At 38.7% G+C, this 18,563-nt stretch overlaps 1 protein-coding gene across 1 annotated transcript in view; it reads right to left on the bottom strand.

The window, feature by feature from the left end:
- Nucleotides 1–18,563, bottom strand: part of DIAPH3 (diaphanous related formin 3) — a 484,064-nt gene that overhangs the window by 195,116 nt on the left and 270,385 nt on the right. Inside the window, exon 22 of the mRNA XM_032402899.1 lies at nt 14,969–15,098. Within this exon, the coding sequence (XP_032258790.1) occupies nt 14,969–15,098 (130 nt within the window). The remainder of the gene's footprint in view (nt 1–14,968; nt 15,099–18,563) is intronic.

The following is an 18,563-nucleotide window of genomic DNA, read 5'->3' as shown; positions in this document are numbered from 1 at the left end:
TCTCTTGTCTAATATTTCATTAGCATTTCCTCTATCATTTAAGAAATCTTACAGGTGGTTCACTTTTATACTTCCTGAAACTGTGAAACTTCTCATTAAATAAATACAAGTTCAAAAACACATAAAATCATTTTGAGTGAATATGTGCTCAGAAGAGTTTATAAGCTGTACAGCCACTTTATGCTGTAAATCAGGTTCAAAACAAGCCTATTAGGATAATATTAGTGAAAGTCGTAATGGTAGTAGTAGGGATAACAGTAGCAGTGGCTAAAATGTACCAAGTATCCTGAGGTCCTGTCTTAAGCATCTTCCATTAATATTTTCCAAGATTTATTTATTTATGAGAGAGAGAGAGAGAAATGCAGAGGGAGAGGGAGAAGTAGACTCCCCTGCTGAGCAGGGAGCCCAATGTAGGGCTCGATCCTAGGACCCTGGGATCATGACCTGAACCGAAGGCCGACGCTTAACCAACTGAGCCACCCAGGTGCCCTGGATCTTCCATTAATTTTTAAAATTCTCACAAGATAATCATGAAATAGATATTGCTATTATCCCATTTTACAGATAACAAAAGTAGAGTTGAGTGAGTAAAAGTCAAACTAAAAGTAGTGAGGTCAGAATTCGACCTCAGGCAATTAAATTCCAGACTTAATTTTTAACTGTTTTGCTCTACAGAGTAGATTTTATTTTTACAACTGCTACCTATCTATAACAGTGTTTAAGTACATAGATGTGGCTTTCACACAATGACTGTCTTTTTGTATAATCTTGCCTCGTCCAATTGTAAGTAATCCACATATGGCCAGACTCAGGGGACTAGATGTAAGCATTCTGGACGGATGGCTGGATGACAGATAGACATGCTACCTTATTTTTTAAATGAAACTTCATGTGTTAATACACCGTGGAACAAAACCACATGCTTAAAATACTGTTAGTCCACTAATCCAATTTATTATACATACACATCATATTTGAGAAATACCTACAGAAAGGACAAATAAAAGTTTAAGGGACTCCAATGTAACAAAAAGCACAAGGCAAACACTGGGAAGGAACACAGTTGGATTTTTTTTTTCTGACACCTAATACAACGTTCCGATACCTATCAATTCTCCGATTCGCGGACACCAATTGGGTAGTCTTCCACTTCAATTCTGACACTAAGTACCTGGAGTTAATGCAGAGCCCATGGAGTTTAAGGCCCCAGCCCCACGAGACTCACTTCAGAAGACAATCACAAGACCCAGGGACCACCCATAACTCACACTTCTGACTAACTGGTTACAGAGTCAGGGGTTTCCATGCCCCTCCCCCCACTTATTTTCCACCATTTAATGTTTTCCAGAACTCAGGAAAGCACTATACCTGCTATTACAGTTTTATTATAAAGGATGCAATTCAGGAACAGCCAAAGGGAAGCTATGCATACAACAAAGAATGGGGGTGGGGAGATGGTAAAGAGTTCCCGTGGCTTCTATGAATATACCCCAGCCTCCTCAGCCTCATTGTTTGAGTTCTTCCTGAAGCTTCATGACACAGGCATGACATCAAATCAGCCGTCATTGGTGACTCAACTCTATCTCCAGCCCCTTTCCCCTCTCCCTGGAGGTCAGAGGGTAGGCTGATAATTCTAACCCTCTAACCACATGCTTGTTGCCTCTGGTGACCAGACTCCCATCTGGGAGCTATCTAGGTTCCTCCTCCCCCCACCCCCACCTGCCTGAGTCATCGCATTAGCATACAAAACACACTTTTATCACTTAAGAAATTCTAGAGGTTTTAGGAGCTCTATACCAGGAAACTGGAAAATGACCAAATACATATTTCTAATATACCACATGGATATACAGAAGTACATGTCTGGAGAGAAGGCAGAACTCCAGTACCTGTGAGGAGGTGTAAAAATAAATAAATAAATAAATTTTTGATTCATGAGTTGTGTTGCTCAGAAGGGTTTAACAACCTGGGCCGCCCTCAGAAGAGCCAGCTGCTCATCACTGAACACAGAGCCATCCCCGTGAGTGATGAGCACTTCCCAGGGCGATGAGAGAAAGGCTTAAGAAAGAAGCCTGTATGAAGTGATCCTGTGAGCCTTTTCCAATTCCTTGTTACCCAGTGGGTCAGAAACTATATTCTACTAACATTGTGATTTGAAGCAATTTCTCACTGGCTTAATTTCCACATCAGTGAAATGGGAAGAATCCTACCTCTTATTTTTACCTCTTAGGCATTTCATAAAAGATCAAATGCTGTAACATAGGAGAAGGAATTTTTTTAAAGACAGTGCACGATGCACTGTTATTCTTAGCTCTCTATAAGAAATGAAGAGCTTAAAGGCTGAAAGAAGTAATAGCGGACTCAAAGAAAAAGTAAAAAGCATCATCATCATCATCAGGCCAGGAACAGTGTTGTAGAAGTCAGTCTAAAAAGAAAAGTTGCTAATTTCAAGAACAAAATATTAGGACTGTTTGGGGCATATTCAAACATTTAACATTGATGTGATAAAAAGCAAGCAAGTGGTCTCTAAAAATGCTTCTTGAAGCTACTCTACAGATGGAAACCCCACTAAGCCATTATTTATGCTTCATCAGCAGTCTCTGGTTACATTATTTGTACATTTAAGTGTAAGTGACCAACTTTCACTGGTTTTTAACTAAAGACCACAGCACACTTGGAAGAGAGAAAGAAGGATGTGAGCAAATTGTAGGCTAATAATGCTTGGGCCATCCAATGGGTAAAACTAAAGAATATTTAAGAATTTCTTTGGTGTCTTTCTTTTTCAGCAATTCTATTTCCACAGATAATTCCTTTAAACATCTTCAAATATAATTTTAACCACACTGTTTGTGTCAAGTTCTTTGAGGTCAGTGATTATATATATTTTTTTGTATTAGAAATCCCAACTACAGCAGAGTTTTAAATTGTACATCCTCAAAGAAGTGTTAATTTACTGGTGTCCTTGTATGTGACCTGTGTATGAATTTTATCTTTCAACACTGTCACAGTCCTTGACTAAGAAATTAATCTTATTTTTGTATTCCTTTCCATTATTTGGAAGTAACAAAACACAGCCATCATCAAACAGAGTTGACTAGATTATTTTAAGGGCAATTTCCACTTTTTCATTTTACTTGGTTAATATTCATTCAAATGGGATGTCTCTCAGTCACCTCAAATATCACGTGTGCCACTGCCCATCTGCAATCTCCACACCCAGGCAGAACCAGGAATTGTGCTTCCTGTGGTAGAAACCTGCTTGTCTTTACCCTTCCCTCTCCTGCAACCCTCAGATCCAAACATGGCATCACTGGCATTTCATTTGGCAAACAGTTCTTAATTTCTTGCTCATGGGAGCACCATTCAAGTGATCGGGATCCTTATCTCTTCTCTGATCTCCGGTCTCCTTTTTTTCTTCAGTGCCTTCTCCACACTGCACTTAGGAGTTTCCAGACAAACACCAATGTAAAGATGGCTTCAAGCTAGCCAGTAAACTGCTTTCATGACAACATCTGAGCTCCACCCACAAGCTGGCTTGACTATTTCATGTTCTGCTATGCTTTACTCTCAGAGCAACATCCTGCTTGTAGTTTCCCTCCCCCTGCCCCCTCTTCATCCACTCTGTAGGTACTGACCCTGGAAAAAATATGTCTATTTGCCTTGTCCACTGTTCCTCGATCATTCCCACTCATACATAAAATAACAAGAGTCAAAAACTCTAGCTAGTCCCCCTAGTGAGGTGTCCTCCCCACCCATCATACCAGGTAATTATCTCTATCTTTGCAATTACTACACTCCATTACTTTTATCTTTGTGTGTGCCTTCCTCTCCCAAATGACTACGAATCCTTGAGGGAAGATACCGTATTTATTTTTGTATCTTCAGTTACATAACACACTGCAGACACTCAAATATTTGCTGAAGGAATGGATTTTGGATTTAGCTTTAATCTCGTGAGGTTAATAGAGTAAATATCTTAAACCTTAAAATCCAACACACAGATTTGTCTTCAAGTGCCTTGTCATTATGATAATTATGCATTAGAGATGTTAAGTATAAAAGTTAAAAGTCACAACCATAAATATTTAAGTTTAAAGTAATCATGGATATAGGCTTTCTGTAATGCGATGGCCTCCACCATTTACTAAGATTTCAAGAAAGGAGAGTAGAAATTACATACATTTAAGTAATTTTTACAATTAATTAACAATCCTCTATGAATATCTCCTGGAGATGCTGGTTATTATTTTATAACAAGCATCCTAAGAAGTGTCACATTCATTCTTACCTATCATGATACATTCCAGGGAAATTGATTTCTTTAAAGAAGGCTTACACAACTTATTACCATAAAAACAATTCAAACATTCAACCTAAATGAACCTTCCTGTGCTCACAAACACAGTCGTTTTGTGAGGACAACAAACTAGGCTAGAGCATTTCAGGCTCCCAAGCAAATAAAGGTATTTTATAAAATTCTAAGAATATTTTATAAATGTGAGTTAAAAAAACAATAAATTGGATGGACAAGATGGACAAAAACTCAGCAGCATTTTAAAAACCTCCACATTAAGTAGGCCTCTAACAAAATCTAAGTTCTGGAATAGCATTATGAAACCCATGATTATTTTGAAAAGGTATAAAACTGAAGCAAGAGGACAGAAAAGCACAAACTCAAAATAAATCGCAGCTCGGTATGCACCAGGCAAAGGTAAATCGAAAGAAGCAGTGGGAAACGAGTGGCCAGTTATCCTCACCAAGCACTGGCCTTCCTCTGCTCAGCTTTCCTTCCATCCCATTGTTCTGATTCTTAATGGGACCTGTTATAATAAATTGTCCTAACTTGCATTCCCTAATTTACTGTACTATGTACAATGAGAGTTTTGTGGTTATTTTATTTTTTTAACATCATGCTGCATGAGAATGGCCTATGTCTGCTCTGGGAGCTGGAAGGAGGTAAGGTGGAAGGCAAGCAGAGGTGAGGCTGAACGGCCCAGTGAGAGGGCTCCGTCACATCAGTTCTGCTGAACCCTCCTCCTCCCCCACTCTCCGCTCCGGGAGACAGAAGCAGCCTTGACCTCCACAACCATCAAGAGCATGTTAAAGTTCAGTCAGCTTTTTAGACACCAGTAGTAGTGGTACAAACAAATCTCTTTCATAAACCATGTTTACCTCTAAGAATTTGAAAATTCCTTCTTGCAAATAAGATGTTCAAGAACACGGTAAATATGACACAAAAGAGGTCCGTCATAGAGACGTCTGTCACAGTATTCAAAACGTTCCCTCAGGATAATGGTTTTGTGTGCCTGTGTATGGGAGGGAGATGGTACCACTTTTACTGTGTCCTATGGTAAATATGAAGTATAGATTGGATGCTGTGCAAATTTTAAGACAAATTTTCACATAGGACTACGAGAGACCACGCAGCCTAGCATGTCCTAGACTGCGTATCTCTAGACCTGAAAAATTGTAAATTTTTTCTCCAGCCTGTATCCTTCCCCTAAACGCCAACTGCCTATTAAACATCTTTCCTTAATATTTCATAGGCTTCTTAAACTCACATTTCCAAATTGGGACTCATCTTCCTCCTTGAACCTGCTTCTACATCTCAGTGAACAATTGGTGTGGTGACTCCTCTCTCTCTCATACCCAACACACCCATTCATAAAGTCCTGTTGGTTCTACCTTCAAAATCGAAATACTTCGCACCGCTGTTGCTACCTCCTTCTCGTCCCAGCCAACATGCTTTCCTCTCTGGATGATTATTACAGCCTCTGAGTGGCTTCACTGCTCCTGCCATTGTTCTGGATTTTTCCCCAGGACAGCAGCCAAAGCAATCCTTTGAAAATACAAGTCAGATGCCAGTCTTCTGGCTTGAAAACTTTCTAATGGCTCCCCATCTCAGAGTAAAGTCAAAATCTGTCTAATGATGAATCCTGTCCTATAGAATCTGTGACCTTTCTGACCTCATCTCCTCTCATATCTTCCCTCTGTTCCAGTCTCACTTGCCTATCTTGGGACTTCTACATGGCTCTGCTCTCTGCCTAAAGGGCTTCTCTCAGACACCCAAATTGCTTTGCCTCCTCCTCCCACCTCCTTCACATCTTTTCACAAAGGCCACCTTCTCTATGGGGCCTTCTCTGATCACTCAACCTTAACTGTGGGAAAAACAAAACAAAACTCTGCCCCGGAATGCCAGAACTAACCATCTGACATACTGTACATGGACTTCTTCCTTTGGCAGATGTTCCATAAAACGTGAACTTCAAGAGAGCAGATACTTTTCTTTTATGCTCATGGCTCTATCCAGGCTTCCAAATTTTGCCTGGACAGAAGGAGGCACTCGTGAGATGGCTCGTAAAATAATGAATGAGTCCATCTAATTTAGGCCACTGTTTCATTTTTTCACTGTCAAAGTCAGGTCTGATCCTTACTGATGCAAGTGCCTAGCACCTTGTTTGCTACACAGTGAGAATTCAATAAAGTTTTTGGAAAGATTTCTTTCCTTATGGGGTCAAAACATACCCCAAACTATTAATGAGCACTAGTACTTTTTTCCTTAAAATTCACAGTTTGACAGACAACTGCTGAGAAACTGTCCTAACAGTGACAGCAGTCTCACTGCTGATCAATTTTAAATCTATACTTGAAGATGACCTTTTCTGAGGGGAGGGGGGAAGATTATCCGGAACATATTTTCTTTAGGTTTTTCTATGCAGGCGAATAAATCTTTTTCGACGTTCCTATCATTTGTATCATTTATCTTAAGTGTTCATTCATATTTCATATTTTCATATGGAAATGGAAAACATTTCCAAGTAACTAATTCCTTAATAATTCCGGGCTGGTAAATTTGTTTTTTAAATAATATGCAAATATTTCCAGAAAAAAATAAGCTCCAAGTTGTTGAAGAGTGGTTGGACCCTAGCTACTTTTCACAGCTTAATAGAAGACCTCTTTCAAAAGAAATCTTTTTATCAAAGTTCAAAACAGGAAATAAAAATAGTGACTCAGGCTGAAACAGAGGAAGGAAAATAGAATTCATTTTCCAAATTCCATTTCCCTATGCTAGTATGCTCAACCAGTGAAAATGCATTGTGTTGTGCATTTAAGATTGTGCAATTTCCTATATGTATATCATTCTTTAATTTTTAGAAAAGTAAATAAATTTTTCAGCAACATCGATCTATGAAATCCTAAAGTTTGCATAAGTTTCAGGCAAGACACAGTTGGGACCTGTTCAAATAACTAATGAGAATACATGTTAAAATTACATAATCATATTATTCACAGAGACTCATGTTTATCTGCATCATTAATGATAGAATAGGCAGATGTGTGTCAATAAAAAATAATCACTGAAAAACAACAGCTAAATTACAGAAAATATAGAGAATATTTACAAAGCCCTTATGGTGTGCTATTCAATCTTTATAGCTATTTGCATGTATTAACCTATAACTTCACAACAAACCTCTGAATTAAGTACAACTATTATTCCCATTTTACAGGTAAGAACACTGAGTCCCAGTGGGGCTAAGGAACTCATCCAAGGTTATATACCTCTAGCAATGGACAGAGCTGGGGTTTGAACCCCAGTTGTCTAACTTCAGAGTCTGTGATTGTAACAACAGCTTCCTCCATAATGCAACGTCTCCATAATCTAAATGGGGATCACATTTTTTTATTTTGCCCACTGAAATTATTTATTGGAGTTATTGTAATTGTCACTACTTATTAATAAAAATTCCTTACATTCAGAGGCATATGATGGATTTGTTTTAATTGCTTTAGCATTTGCACGTGATGATGAAAGAAAAGGGTATTTCATAAGCTCATCAACAATAACCCTTAAACACCAAAACATTTCACAACATAATGCTAACTGCTGTCCATATACATGTCTATCTGTGTAACTGCGCTTCATCATTTCATGACACTCAGAGAGGATGGTGCTACTTCCATGCAGTTCTGGGAGTGAGGACAAGGATGAGTACAGGGAGTTGAATAGTATCCCTCCCACCCCCCAAATCCATGGCCACAAAGCACTTCAGCATGTGGCTTATTTGGCAATAGGATCTTCGCACAGGGAATCAGTTGAGGATCTTGAGATGAAATCGCCCTGGATTTAGGGTGGCTTTAAATCAAATGACTCGTGTCTTTACAAAGAGAGGCAAGAGCCAGAGACACGGAGGAGAAGAGAGCGCCAAGGGTTGCTGGCAGCCACCAGAAGCTAAGAGAGAGGCTCGGGATGGCTCCTCCCTGACAGGTTTCAGAAGGAACCCATCCTACCAACACCTGGATTTCAGACGTCTGTATTCCTGAATGATTCGAGCATAAATTCATATGCCTCTGCTGTTTAAATGAGCCTAGCGTGTGCTCATCGGTACGGCAGCCCTGCGAAGCCCCTGCGACTATTATTTCAGGACTCTGCCAGCCGCCCAGAGCCTGGTTTCTGGGCAGCAGCTGACAGTTTCACCTGCGGCACTGGAGCCACCCCATGGCTCTGCACCCAACTGGCCACATGGTGACCTTGTGAGCAGTGACATTCAGCAGACTGCCGTGACGGAGCACGTTCCATCCACTGCCTAGGCGTCCTCAGACTGCACAGATTTGTTACGGTAAGCTATCCTTCAGAATGCTCTCATTCCGAAATTTCCTTTCATCCACCTTGTTTATAATTTCCCACTTCTTGTTGCAGCACTGAGCAGCCGTAAATACTGCTTTGCGGCCAGCCATCCAGGAGAGCTCGGAGACCTTGCTTGTCACTGTTGCTCCTGTCCTGTGACTTGATGTCCTGTGACTTGATGTGAGCTACGGCTCATAGGTGACACTGAGAGAACTGTTCCAGTAGCTATTTCAAATGTGTAGCTGGCCCCAAATCTGCAAACACTGTAAACTGTTAGTTTCTTGAAAAGATTAATGCTGTATTGATGCCACTTTCAGTCTGCTAACCTCCAAAAAGATATAGAGGTCTTCCTGATGTGTTTTTCTTCTTCATCATCATCTATCAGCCCCAGCAGCAGCCAATTCAGGAAATGTTCTCAGCTCAGTATCTCAAAAAGCAATCTTTAGCTGGACGTGTAGTTCCTCCATGCCTAGTGTTCTTCCACATCAGTCTATAGAATCCTCAATCCTTCCAGGGACTTTGGCCATGGTCTTTCTACATTCCATTATGCTGCTTTTCAAAATAGTTTATATTTGCACAGAGCAACAGCGCAATACAAACTTACATGCAAGTCTGCGATATAAACTTTTGATGCCAACTCTATCTAGATAATCCCTGGAAATTAACTGGGAGAATTTAAATAAAATGCCACTCATCAGACAACTTGCACCTTGTAGCCCCTTACCAGCACACTGAGCTCACAGTACACTATATATATTTTTCATATATCTTGTAATTACCTTGTGAATGACCCAGTTATATTTCATCCTACCTTTTTAGGTTAAAAGTGTTCACTTGAACAGAAAATTTTTACAAATACTGCCCTTTTAATACTATATGCAAACCTATACGTGAATTACATTTTAAAAATAAATTTATCTTTTATTATATTGGGCTGGTAGTGACATTAAAATTATTCTACAATTCTTAAGAATACTTATTAGATCAGTACAGATTATCCAATTAGATCACTGAGACCTAACTACACAGAAGTCATAAAGTAGCTTCCCAGACATAACTTGTTACTCTACCATCTAGCTGCAGAATCATGTCACACAGGTAAGAGATAGCAAATGTTTTCACTATTTCTACAGGATAATGCAAAAAGAAGTACAACCATCCATCCACACCTCCCTCTCAGAAAAGAGCCAACAGATAATTCAGAGTGTTACTAGCCTTTATTGGCTACTTGCTTATAATAAAATTACAACTATTAAAGTAGCAAAACAGAGGTAGGTGGCAAAGAAATATAGAGAGAGATGCAGTGAGTAAAAGACAGAACAAAAACTTAATATACCAGCATAAACAAATGCATTCTAGAATAAAATATAGGAGATACCATAGATCTAACCCTGAAATTAAATGTGAATATTCATGAATATATTTATTTAGATTGCCTCAATTATTTCCTTATTATATGTAGCATTTATGTCGTGTCTATTCAAAAAAGGAATTGAGGGGCGCCTGGGTGGCTCGGTCGTTAAGCGTCTGCCTTCGGCTCAGGTCATGGTCCCAGGGTCCTGAGATCGAGCCCCATATTGGGCTCTCTGCTCCGCGGGAAGCCTGCTTCTCCTCTCCCACTCCCCCTGCTTGTGTTCCCTCTCTCGCTGTGTCTCTCTCTGTCAAATAAATAAACTCTAAAAAAAAAAAAAAAAAGGAATTGAGACATATTTGTAATTACATAAAATCATGTGCTAATTCACGGTTTGTACAAGAACCTTTGATATCCCGAAATTTGCTTACTAGTGAACACCTAACACAGCAGGTCTATGACTGTTTCTTTAAGTGATCTGATCAAGTAAAACATCATTCCGCAAACGCTACTCTATTCTACAGCCGAAAAGCTGTAAGCAAGAAAAGTGCCTTAAGTTATTCTATTAGTGTGCTAGGGCCGCATCACAAATGCCACGGGCTGGGTGGCTTAAACAACAGAAACTTCATTCCTCACAGTTCTGGAGTCTAAGATCAAGGTGTCAGTAGATTTAGTTTCTTTTGAAGCAAGAAGACGGCCTTGGCTTGCAGATGGCCGCCTTCTCGCTGTGTCCTCACATCGTTGGTCTGTGTGCATGCAAACCCCTGGTGTCTATCTGTCCAAATATCCTCCTCTTATAAGGAGACAATTCACACTGGATTAGGGCCTACCCTAAGAGGCTCATTTTACATAATCACCTTCTTAAACACCTATCTCCACATTCAATCACAATTTGAGATACTAAGGATTAAGGCTTCCACATATGAAGGGCTTGGACACAGGGGGACAGAATTCAGCTCCTACCAGTGCCCTTTATTGACAATTCAATTAAAATGATACCCTACATGGTTGTCGTCTCTAAATTATTTTATTATAAATGCCCCCCCACCGTGTTCTTTCAAATGATTTCACTATATTGGCAGAAATGTACACAAATGAGTATTTTCATGAAACTCTAATATCTTACAGTTGATTTGAAATACCAGATGAATTATTTATCTCACAAAATCGTGAAGCCCCAACCTATGACCTCCCTAACATAATGTTATTTATGTTAAGTCTGTTGCACAATGAATATTTTTATGTATCTACAGTACACACTTAATGTCTAAAATGCAATTGAATTTAATAACTAATCCTGAACATTCAAAATATATACATCAAACTAATAAATTTTAATTGGCATTTTTAGAAGTGTATAGTATAAGAAGGTTAATGGGAGCCTTTGAAAATGCTTTCTGCTTGTTAGAGCAGATGAATTTGAAATTTCAAACACTATACATTTCCAGGTGGCAGCCACCTGGAAATGAAGTGTTCTAAGTGCTCACAGTAGGTGAATAAAAGATAAACATTTGGTATTTAGTAAGCCATTTATCATAAAATGTTGGAAAGTCACAAGGCACTGGAATTGGAGATGTATCTGAGTAGACAAATATCTGGGTCAGACCAAGGAGTTACTAGCTAAAAGCAAACAAACAGTCTTAAAAGCAGAGATGTCAATAAAATGGAGAGGACAAATATCAAATGTAAGATATCAAAGAAAATGCTCCCAAAAGCTGAACATGTGGAAATGGGGACACCTGGGTGGCTCATTCGGTTAAGCGTCTGCCTTCGGCTCAGGTCATGATCCCGAGGTCTTGGGATCGAGTCCCGCATCAGGCTCCCTGCTCAGCGGGGAGTCCGCTTCTCCCTCTCCCCCTACTCCTATTCTCTCTCTCACTCTCTCTTGTGTGTGCACTCTCTCTCCCTCAAATAAATAAAATCTTTAAAACATTTAAAAAAATTAAAAAAATAAACATGTGGAAATGGAAAAAAGTGAACATTAGAAATGCGGAATCATTAAATGCACTCTGACAATACCCTGAAGGCAGCCCATTCTCTAGAAGTGAATTCCATCTCCAGCAGTTCCAGGAATAGTCTCTACTCTAGACTCTGAGTTCTTAGATAGTGGTCAAAGATTTTCTGGAAAACATATGAATTTATCCTTAAGGAAAGAGTAGAGCACACTGAAACTCCCTGGAACAACCAGGAAAAAAGCACTAGAGGGAAGGTGACATTTACTATAAGTTGCTCTATGAAGGAGGGAACGAGGCAACATTCTAGGCCAATTCCCATAGACTAAACTTAGAATCTACCACACAACTTGCAGTTGACGTGCTGAAGGCTGTAAAGAGACAAGGCGAATGAGAAGAGGAAAATCAAAAGAAAGGGTGTTAGGAAGGATTTTCTCAAGTAAATAAAATTTGGGAAGGAACGGTTACGGGTGTAGGAATTAAGAGCCACATTTTATGGCATACTGTGATCTATGCGTGTGGTGTGGCCGAAGATGGCAAGTTCACTGTTGGATACGCAAGTGTGGAGCTTAGAAGGGAAGACTGGAGTGCAAATTTGTAAGTCATTAACGGAATGATGGTATGTAAGCCCTTGGAAACTGAAGAGATCACCTAAGGAGTTATGGGAAGAAAGGAAAAGAAGGGCTCTGTATTAGGTTAATAACACTGGCTGCAACAAAGCTGCATCGAAGGAGAGGAGGAAGTAAAGGATCCTGAGAGTGTAAGAGGAGCCAGTTAGGACAGGAGCCAGATGCCAGTGCAGTCACCTGGGTCGCCACCAAGACACAGAAACTAAACCTTGGACCAGCAGCAAGACAAGGGCACAGTTTCTGACACTGAGTAATCACACAACACCTGCTTATCAAATGAAGAAGTGAGTTACAGACTGGACTTGCATGGCATTCCTAGAATTTAGACTATCTAGGGAAGAAGAGAAATATATGGCAGAGATCTAAGAACCCTAAAAGAGACAGGGCTGAACAAGGTGACATTATAAACTTACCTTGGTTTTACTTTAATACACTCCCCAAACCCCCCCAGTTTTGTCATATTTTCTACTCATTAATAAAAAACCATTCCAAGTTAATAATGAAGCTGGTTATTGTGAAATAATCAATAAAACTTTCACAGATTAGAGTCCATTAACTTTAACTGTGTAGACAAGAGAACAATGTATTCAACCCTTCAAAGACCGGGAAAAAAAAAAAAGAAAGAAAGAAAGAAATATTGCAATGGTATATAGAAATACAATAATGACCCAAAATATTTTCACTGAAATACAACAGAAAAGCTGTAAGCCACTATCTCTTGGAAAAGCAGCAGCCCTAATGAAGTAGATTTTTGAAAATTGTCATACGGGTAAGCTCATTAGTTGCAATGAAAGATCCCCCTGCTGATCCACGAGGACTTAATGGCCAGGATTTTGTTATGTCTCAAAAACAAAGGTGCTTTTTAATTCATGTGATAGCTCACTGAGGAGACTTCAAATATGGAAACTTTTAAATGATGATATATAATATAAAAGCACTGAAATTTTCCAAAGCAAACATAGACTTACTTCATCCAAAACTATTACATTCATTCCGCTAAAATCTCGTTCATTATTAATAGGGTAATATAATCACACGAAGAAATTATGCTCGACAATCACCTACACTATATAAAAATATCTATATCCATCTATACCCATGTATATCTACCTATATATCTATCTATATTTATATTTATATTTATATTTATATCTATCTATCTACCTATATATATATATCTCGATGATGGCTTTTTTGTTTCAAATATTTAGTTGGCTGCTTCCAGTGAAACACATTCATGCTATCTGCAGACCTATACACATATGGTCATTATCTTCTTATACCAAGGACATTCTTAGGTAGCACAAGGACAAAGTAAGTAATTCCAACATCATTACAACATTAGCATGCAGGAGCAAGAAGTAAAGTAAAAAGCTTATTTTTGGTCTTAAAAATCCAGACTAATTATTTCTAACTCTCCTCCACCCCCCACCACCTCAACAGGCTGTATGAGATATGTACTTCGAAGAAACATACATCTCAGGAAAAACTGTCAAAGAACATCTCATCCAATCACATTACCACTCTGCAGATAGTGTTACAAGAAGTTTTACAGAAGAAACAAAGGGAGTAGAAAATGACAAAGGTGACTTTTTTTTAAGAAGGAATATTCACTAAAATGAAGGGGGGTGGAGTTATTCTTAAGTTGACAAATTCCAATTTTAGGAAGACAATAAACAACAAACAACACAAAAATAGTCTGACATTTCTAATGACCAGTTTTCAACACAATGACAATACAGGTATCTCACCATTTCAAATGAGTTGTCTTCCAAGAAGTATGTATGCATATATTCACAGAAATGTGTATTCATAAATTGGTGGTTGGAGCAAGTAAAATTTTTTCATAGAATAGGTTATATAAATAAAAACTGGATTCTTCAAGTGGTCAAAATCTGCATTTAAATCATATTATAACCAACTATTAATAACAGGCCCTATCCTATCCTGACCCTTTGCAACCTGATCTAAACCCAGTGGGGACAGAAGTAGGTGAGACATCAGGCATTAGAAAGGACTGAAGGGAATTTCTGGCAGTTTGGCCTCTACTAAGACAAAGAATGCAGTCTCTACCTTCAGTGTGGGTGGAGACAGATTTAGAACTTAGGCCAACTGGGGACACTGATTACTGGGGCTTGGCCCAGACACAATGATTGTCCCCAAGTGAAGGACACTGACTCAAGTGAGGGTTACCATGGCTACAGCGGAGGCAGCTGAGCAGCAGAGGGTCGGGCTGGGCAGGTATTCATAAGGCTTAACTACACAACTATATATTTTTTATATTTTTATAAATATATTTAAAACACTGTGGCAAAGTAGCAAGTTTGTTCAAATAAAAGGCATTTTCTGTCTTGACGTACTAAATGAAGACTCAGAGCAGTGAAATGTTTTCTATAAAAGCACAAACCTTTACTGGCTTTGTCTAAATGTTCCAAATCATCCACAAAATTCAGGATATCAGGGTACTTCTCTTCACATACTTCCACCAGAAAATGAAGTAGTGTTGTTTTCTGATCTGCTGATTTTGTGTCCTTTAGCTAGATAGGATGAGAGGGAGAAAAAAACAGTAAAAAATATTTTGGTAATCTGCCTACTTACCTAATGTTAATACTGTATTTTGTAGGTAAGAAGTAAATGAATTGTAAAATTAGTTAATTCTATTTTTGAATTGCAAACGTTTAAGTACTTGAAAAGCTACTCTTTAAGTATTGGTGTTTGAAGTCATTAACATTTGTTGAAAAGTATAAGCTTAATCCAATCTATTATGCAACACTTTATGGGAAAAAATACATGATAAACACTTAGGAGAAGAGAATAACCTGAAAGTCTATATAATAATAGTACTTAAAACAATCCCAGGCATCTGTTCCTTTTTTAAATTTTTTTTTTAATTTGGCACATATTTATGGAATGCCTACTAGGTGATGTAGGAGTCAGAGATGCAATAATAAATAAGACACAGAGTTGTTCCTCAAGAAGCTGTTTAGTGGGGGGAAAATACACACACACACACACACACGTACATTTACCATGGTGTGACAAACAGTAGAATAAAAATAATAAAGTAAGCCTCAGAGCACAGGACATCTGGAACACTGGTAGACAGGAAGTTGTATGGATTAGGGAAGGGAAGAATATTCAAAAGTGCCATACCATGAGCAGATGGAGCAATATTTGAAAAAGGCCACACTTGAGGAAGAAAACAACATTTGAGGAGTCCGAGTGACTCAGAAAAAGAAGTGTGTGTTGAGGAGGACAATAGAGAGAGTAGACAGATATAAAGCTGGGAAGACAGGAAAAGACCAGAAAACAGGAGGAAAGGTATGCCATGGATCCCTCAGAATTGGGAGTTTTTAAACTGGGTAAAGATGATGAGACTGACAGTTTAGAAAGCTCCCTCTAGCACTGTGTGGATAAAAGACAAAAAGCAAGCAGCGAAAGAACTTAAAAACCTGAAACAACAATCCAGGCAGGGAAAGACAAGGGCCTGACAGAGGGGCCATGGAGACCAAGGTGGTACCATTAATTGAAGTAAACGGAAAGACAGAGAAACAGATTTGGGTGGGGTGCGGAGCGCAAAGAGACTGGTTTCACTTTTGAATGAGTTTGAAGCTTTTAAGTAACATCCAAGTAAAAATGCTAGGATGTAGATTGATACAGGTGTAGAAAAATGTTTCTCGATCTTTTTCTTTCATTATTGCTGGCCAAAGAGCATTTTTAGGTATTTTTTTTCCTAATCATGTGCACCCATGAAATTTTAAAATCATAGGTATCCTGTGTATCTGTTCACGTGCTGTATGTGTATCTATGCTTTGTACATAAAAACAGCAAGATACTTTTGCTTCCCAAGAACCAATTTTCTATCCCCTGGGGGGTGGATAAACTGTTGAGCATACCTGGCTAGAACTCAGAGGAGTATAACGGTCTAGGCCCACCAGATTGTGAGCCTTTAGCCCCCAAAGCTCAACAGTTGATCAAACGAACCCAAACAAGTACATAGAATGTATATTTTATATACAAATATATGACCTAGTTGTAATCCCAGTTCACAAGTTATTTTTTGCATGCTAAAAGCAGTTAGAATCTCTCAGTCTGTTTTCACATATATTGAGAATGTTCATCTGATTTATTAAGCTACCTTTCGATCCATAATTTCCTTCACACTATCATCTTTAAAGGATAAGGCCAGAGTAAAAGTTGCAAACTTTCATAAATGTAATAATTTTCTCTTGTATAACCAAGACGTAGCATAAAAGCTGTCTTTTGGTTTTGTTTTTATTTTTTAAAGCACCCTAATAGTGAACTCTTCTATCCCCTCTACCCCTGTGACAGCAATGACTGCCTGGGGAATAGCATCCCCTCTGTGGGCTCTCATCTGTCACTAATTACATCTACACCATGCTCCTTTCTTGTGAAACTAGATATGCAGCCTGTATGGAATGTTGATTAGCACAAGCACCATCGACCTCTAGAATTTGTAAAGCCTGGAAGGAGCTTTCCAGACTATGTATGATGCAACTAAATAGTCAGCAACTGCTAGGATTAATAGATCAAGAAATCTCTATGATCTAACAACAACCAACTGGATCAATCTTGGTCTTTATTCATGAGCAACAAAAATTCAGAATTAGAATTCTGGAATATAATATAGTTTATAGCATCTATCAGTTTAGTCCATGTTAAGTATACAAGTCAAACAAAGATTCAAGTTATTCAGAGACCATCACAAAGCTAGACAGTAATTCAAGGAGGAGGGTGTTGGGCTGGCTGTATTACTGAAAACATTGCCTGGTTAGCAAGTAGAGTATTGGCAACAATCTAATATTAAAAAGTAGATCGGGCGCCTGGGTGGCTCAGTTGGTTAGGCGACTGCCTTTGGCTCAGGTCATGATCCTGGAGTCCCGGGATCGAGTCCCGCATCGGGCTCCCTGCTCGGCGGGGAGTCTGCTTCTCCCTCTGACCCTCCCCCTCTCATGCTCTCTGTCTCCCATTCTCTCTCTCAGATAAATAAATAAAACCTTAAAAAAAAAAAAAGTAGATCTACTGAATAGTAAATGGAAGCAAAATTCTCCCATCCTTTCAGAATTTGTATGTAACAGCTGTAAGACAAAAAGAAAAATCAAATTTCCAAATAAGTAAGTTTCAAAGTAAACCTAATAAATGAGAAGTAGTTCAGATAAGAAACAAAGATAGCAACCAATTGTTGATAACATAGGTGTCTCATTCACAAACTGCTATGTGGCTTTAAATTCCAGGGTGGAGAATCTTCATTCAAGTCCTAACATTCTCAGGAATAAGTACACAAAGGTATTCTTCCTGCCCCAATTACTCTATTCCCTCCCTTCTTCCCCCCAAATCACTTTACAAGAAAGAATGAAAAAAAGGTCACCTTCTAAAAGCATGAATGCACAACAAAATATTTATCAACGTCTTTATCTACTTGCTCAATTTTTTCTACCACTTTTTGAGAAATGTGAACAAAAAGGGCACATTCTATTTCCACTAATTACTCATATCATATATAATCAGCAACTGAGCTAGAAGAATACAGAAAGCTTGGGGGATGGTGCTAATTTTGTTGAAGAGAAATAACAGTTCACTTGAACACACTTCTTAACGCTAACTCTTGGAAAGAAAATGAAGCTAAAATATTTGCTTTAAAAATTTGTTTAGATTTGGGGCGCCTGGGTGGCTCAGTCATTAAGAGTCTGCCTTCAGCTCAGGTCATGATCCCAGGGTCCTGGGATCGAGCCCCACATTGGGCTCCCTGTTCAGTGGGAAGTCTGCTTCTCCCTCTCCCACTCCCCCTGCTTGTGTTCCCTCTCTTGCTGTCTCTGTCTAAATAATCTTTAAAAAAAATAAAAAGAAAAAAAAATAAAATAAAAATTTGTTTAGGTTTAAAAAATATGCTTTATTTAAATTTTAACAGATACTGTTTGACAGGCTCCCTTTTGTTTTATTGCCAAGAGATGTATCTTGCTGGTGAGTAATCATGGCTGTTA

Source organism: Phoca vitulina, unplaced genomic scaffold (assembly GCF_004348235.1).
Source record: "Phoca vitulina isolate PV1807 unplaced genomic scaffold, GSC_HSeal_1.0 scaffold5, whole genome shotgun sequence".
Lineage (NCBI taxonomy): Eukaryota > Metazoa > Chordata > Mammalia > Carnivora > Phocidae > Phoca > Phoca vitulina.
The sequence above is the reverse complement of the archived record's forward strand: the minus strand, read 5'-3'. Positions and strand labels throughout refer to the sequence as shown.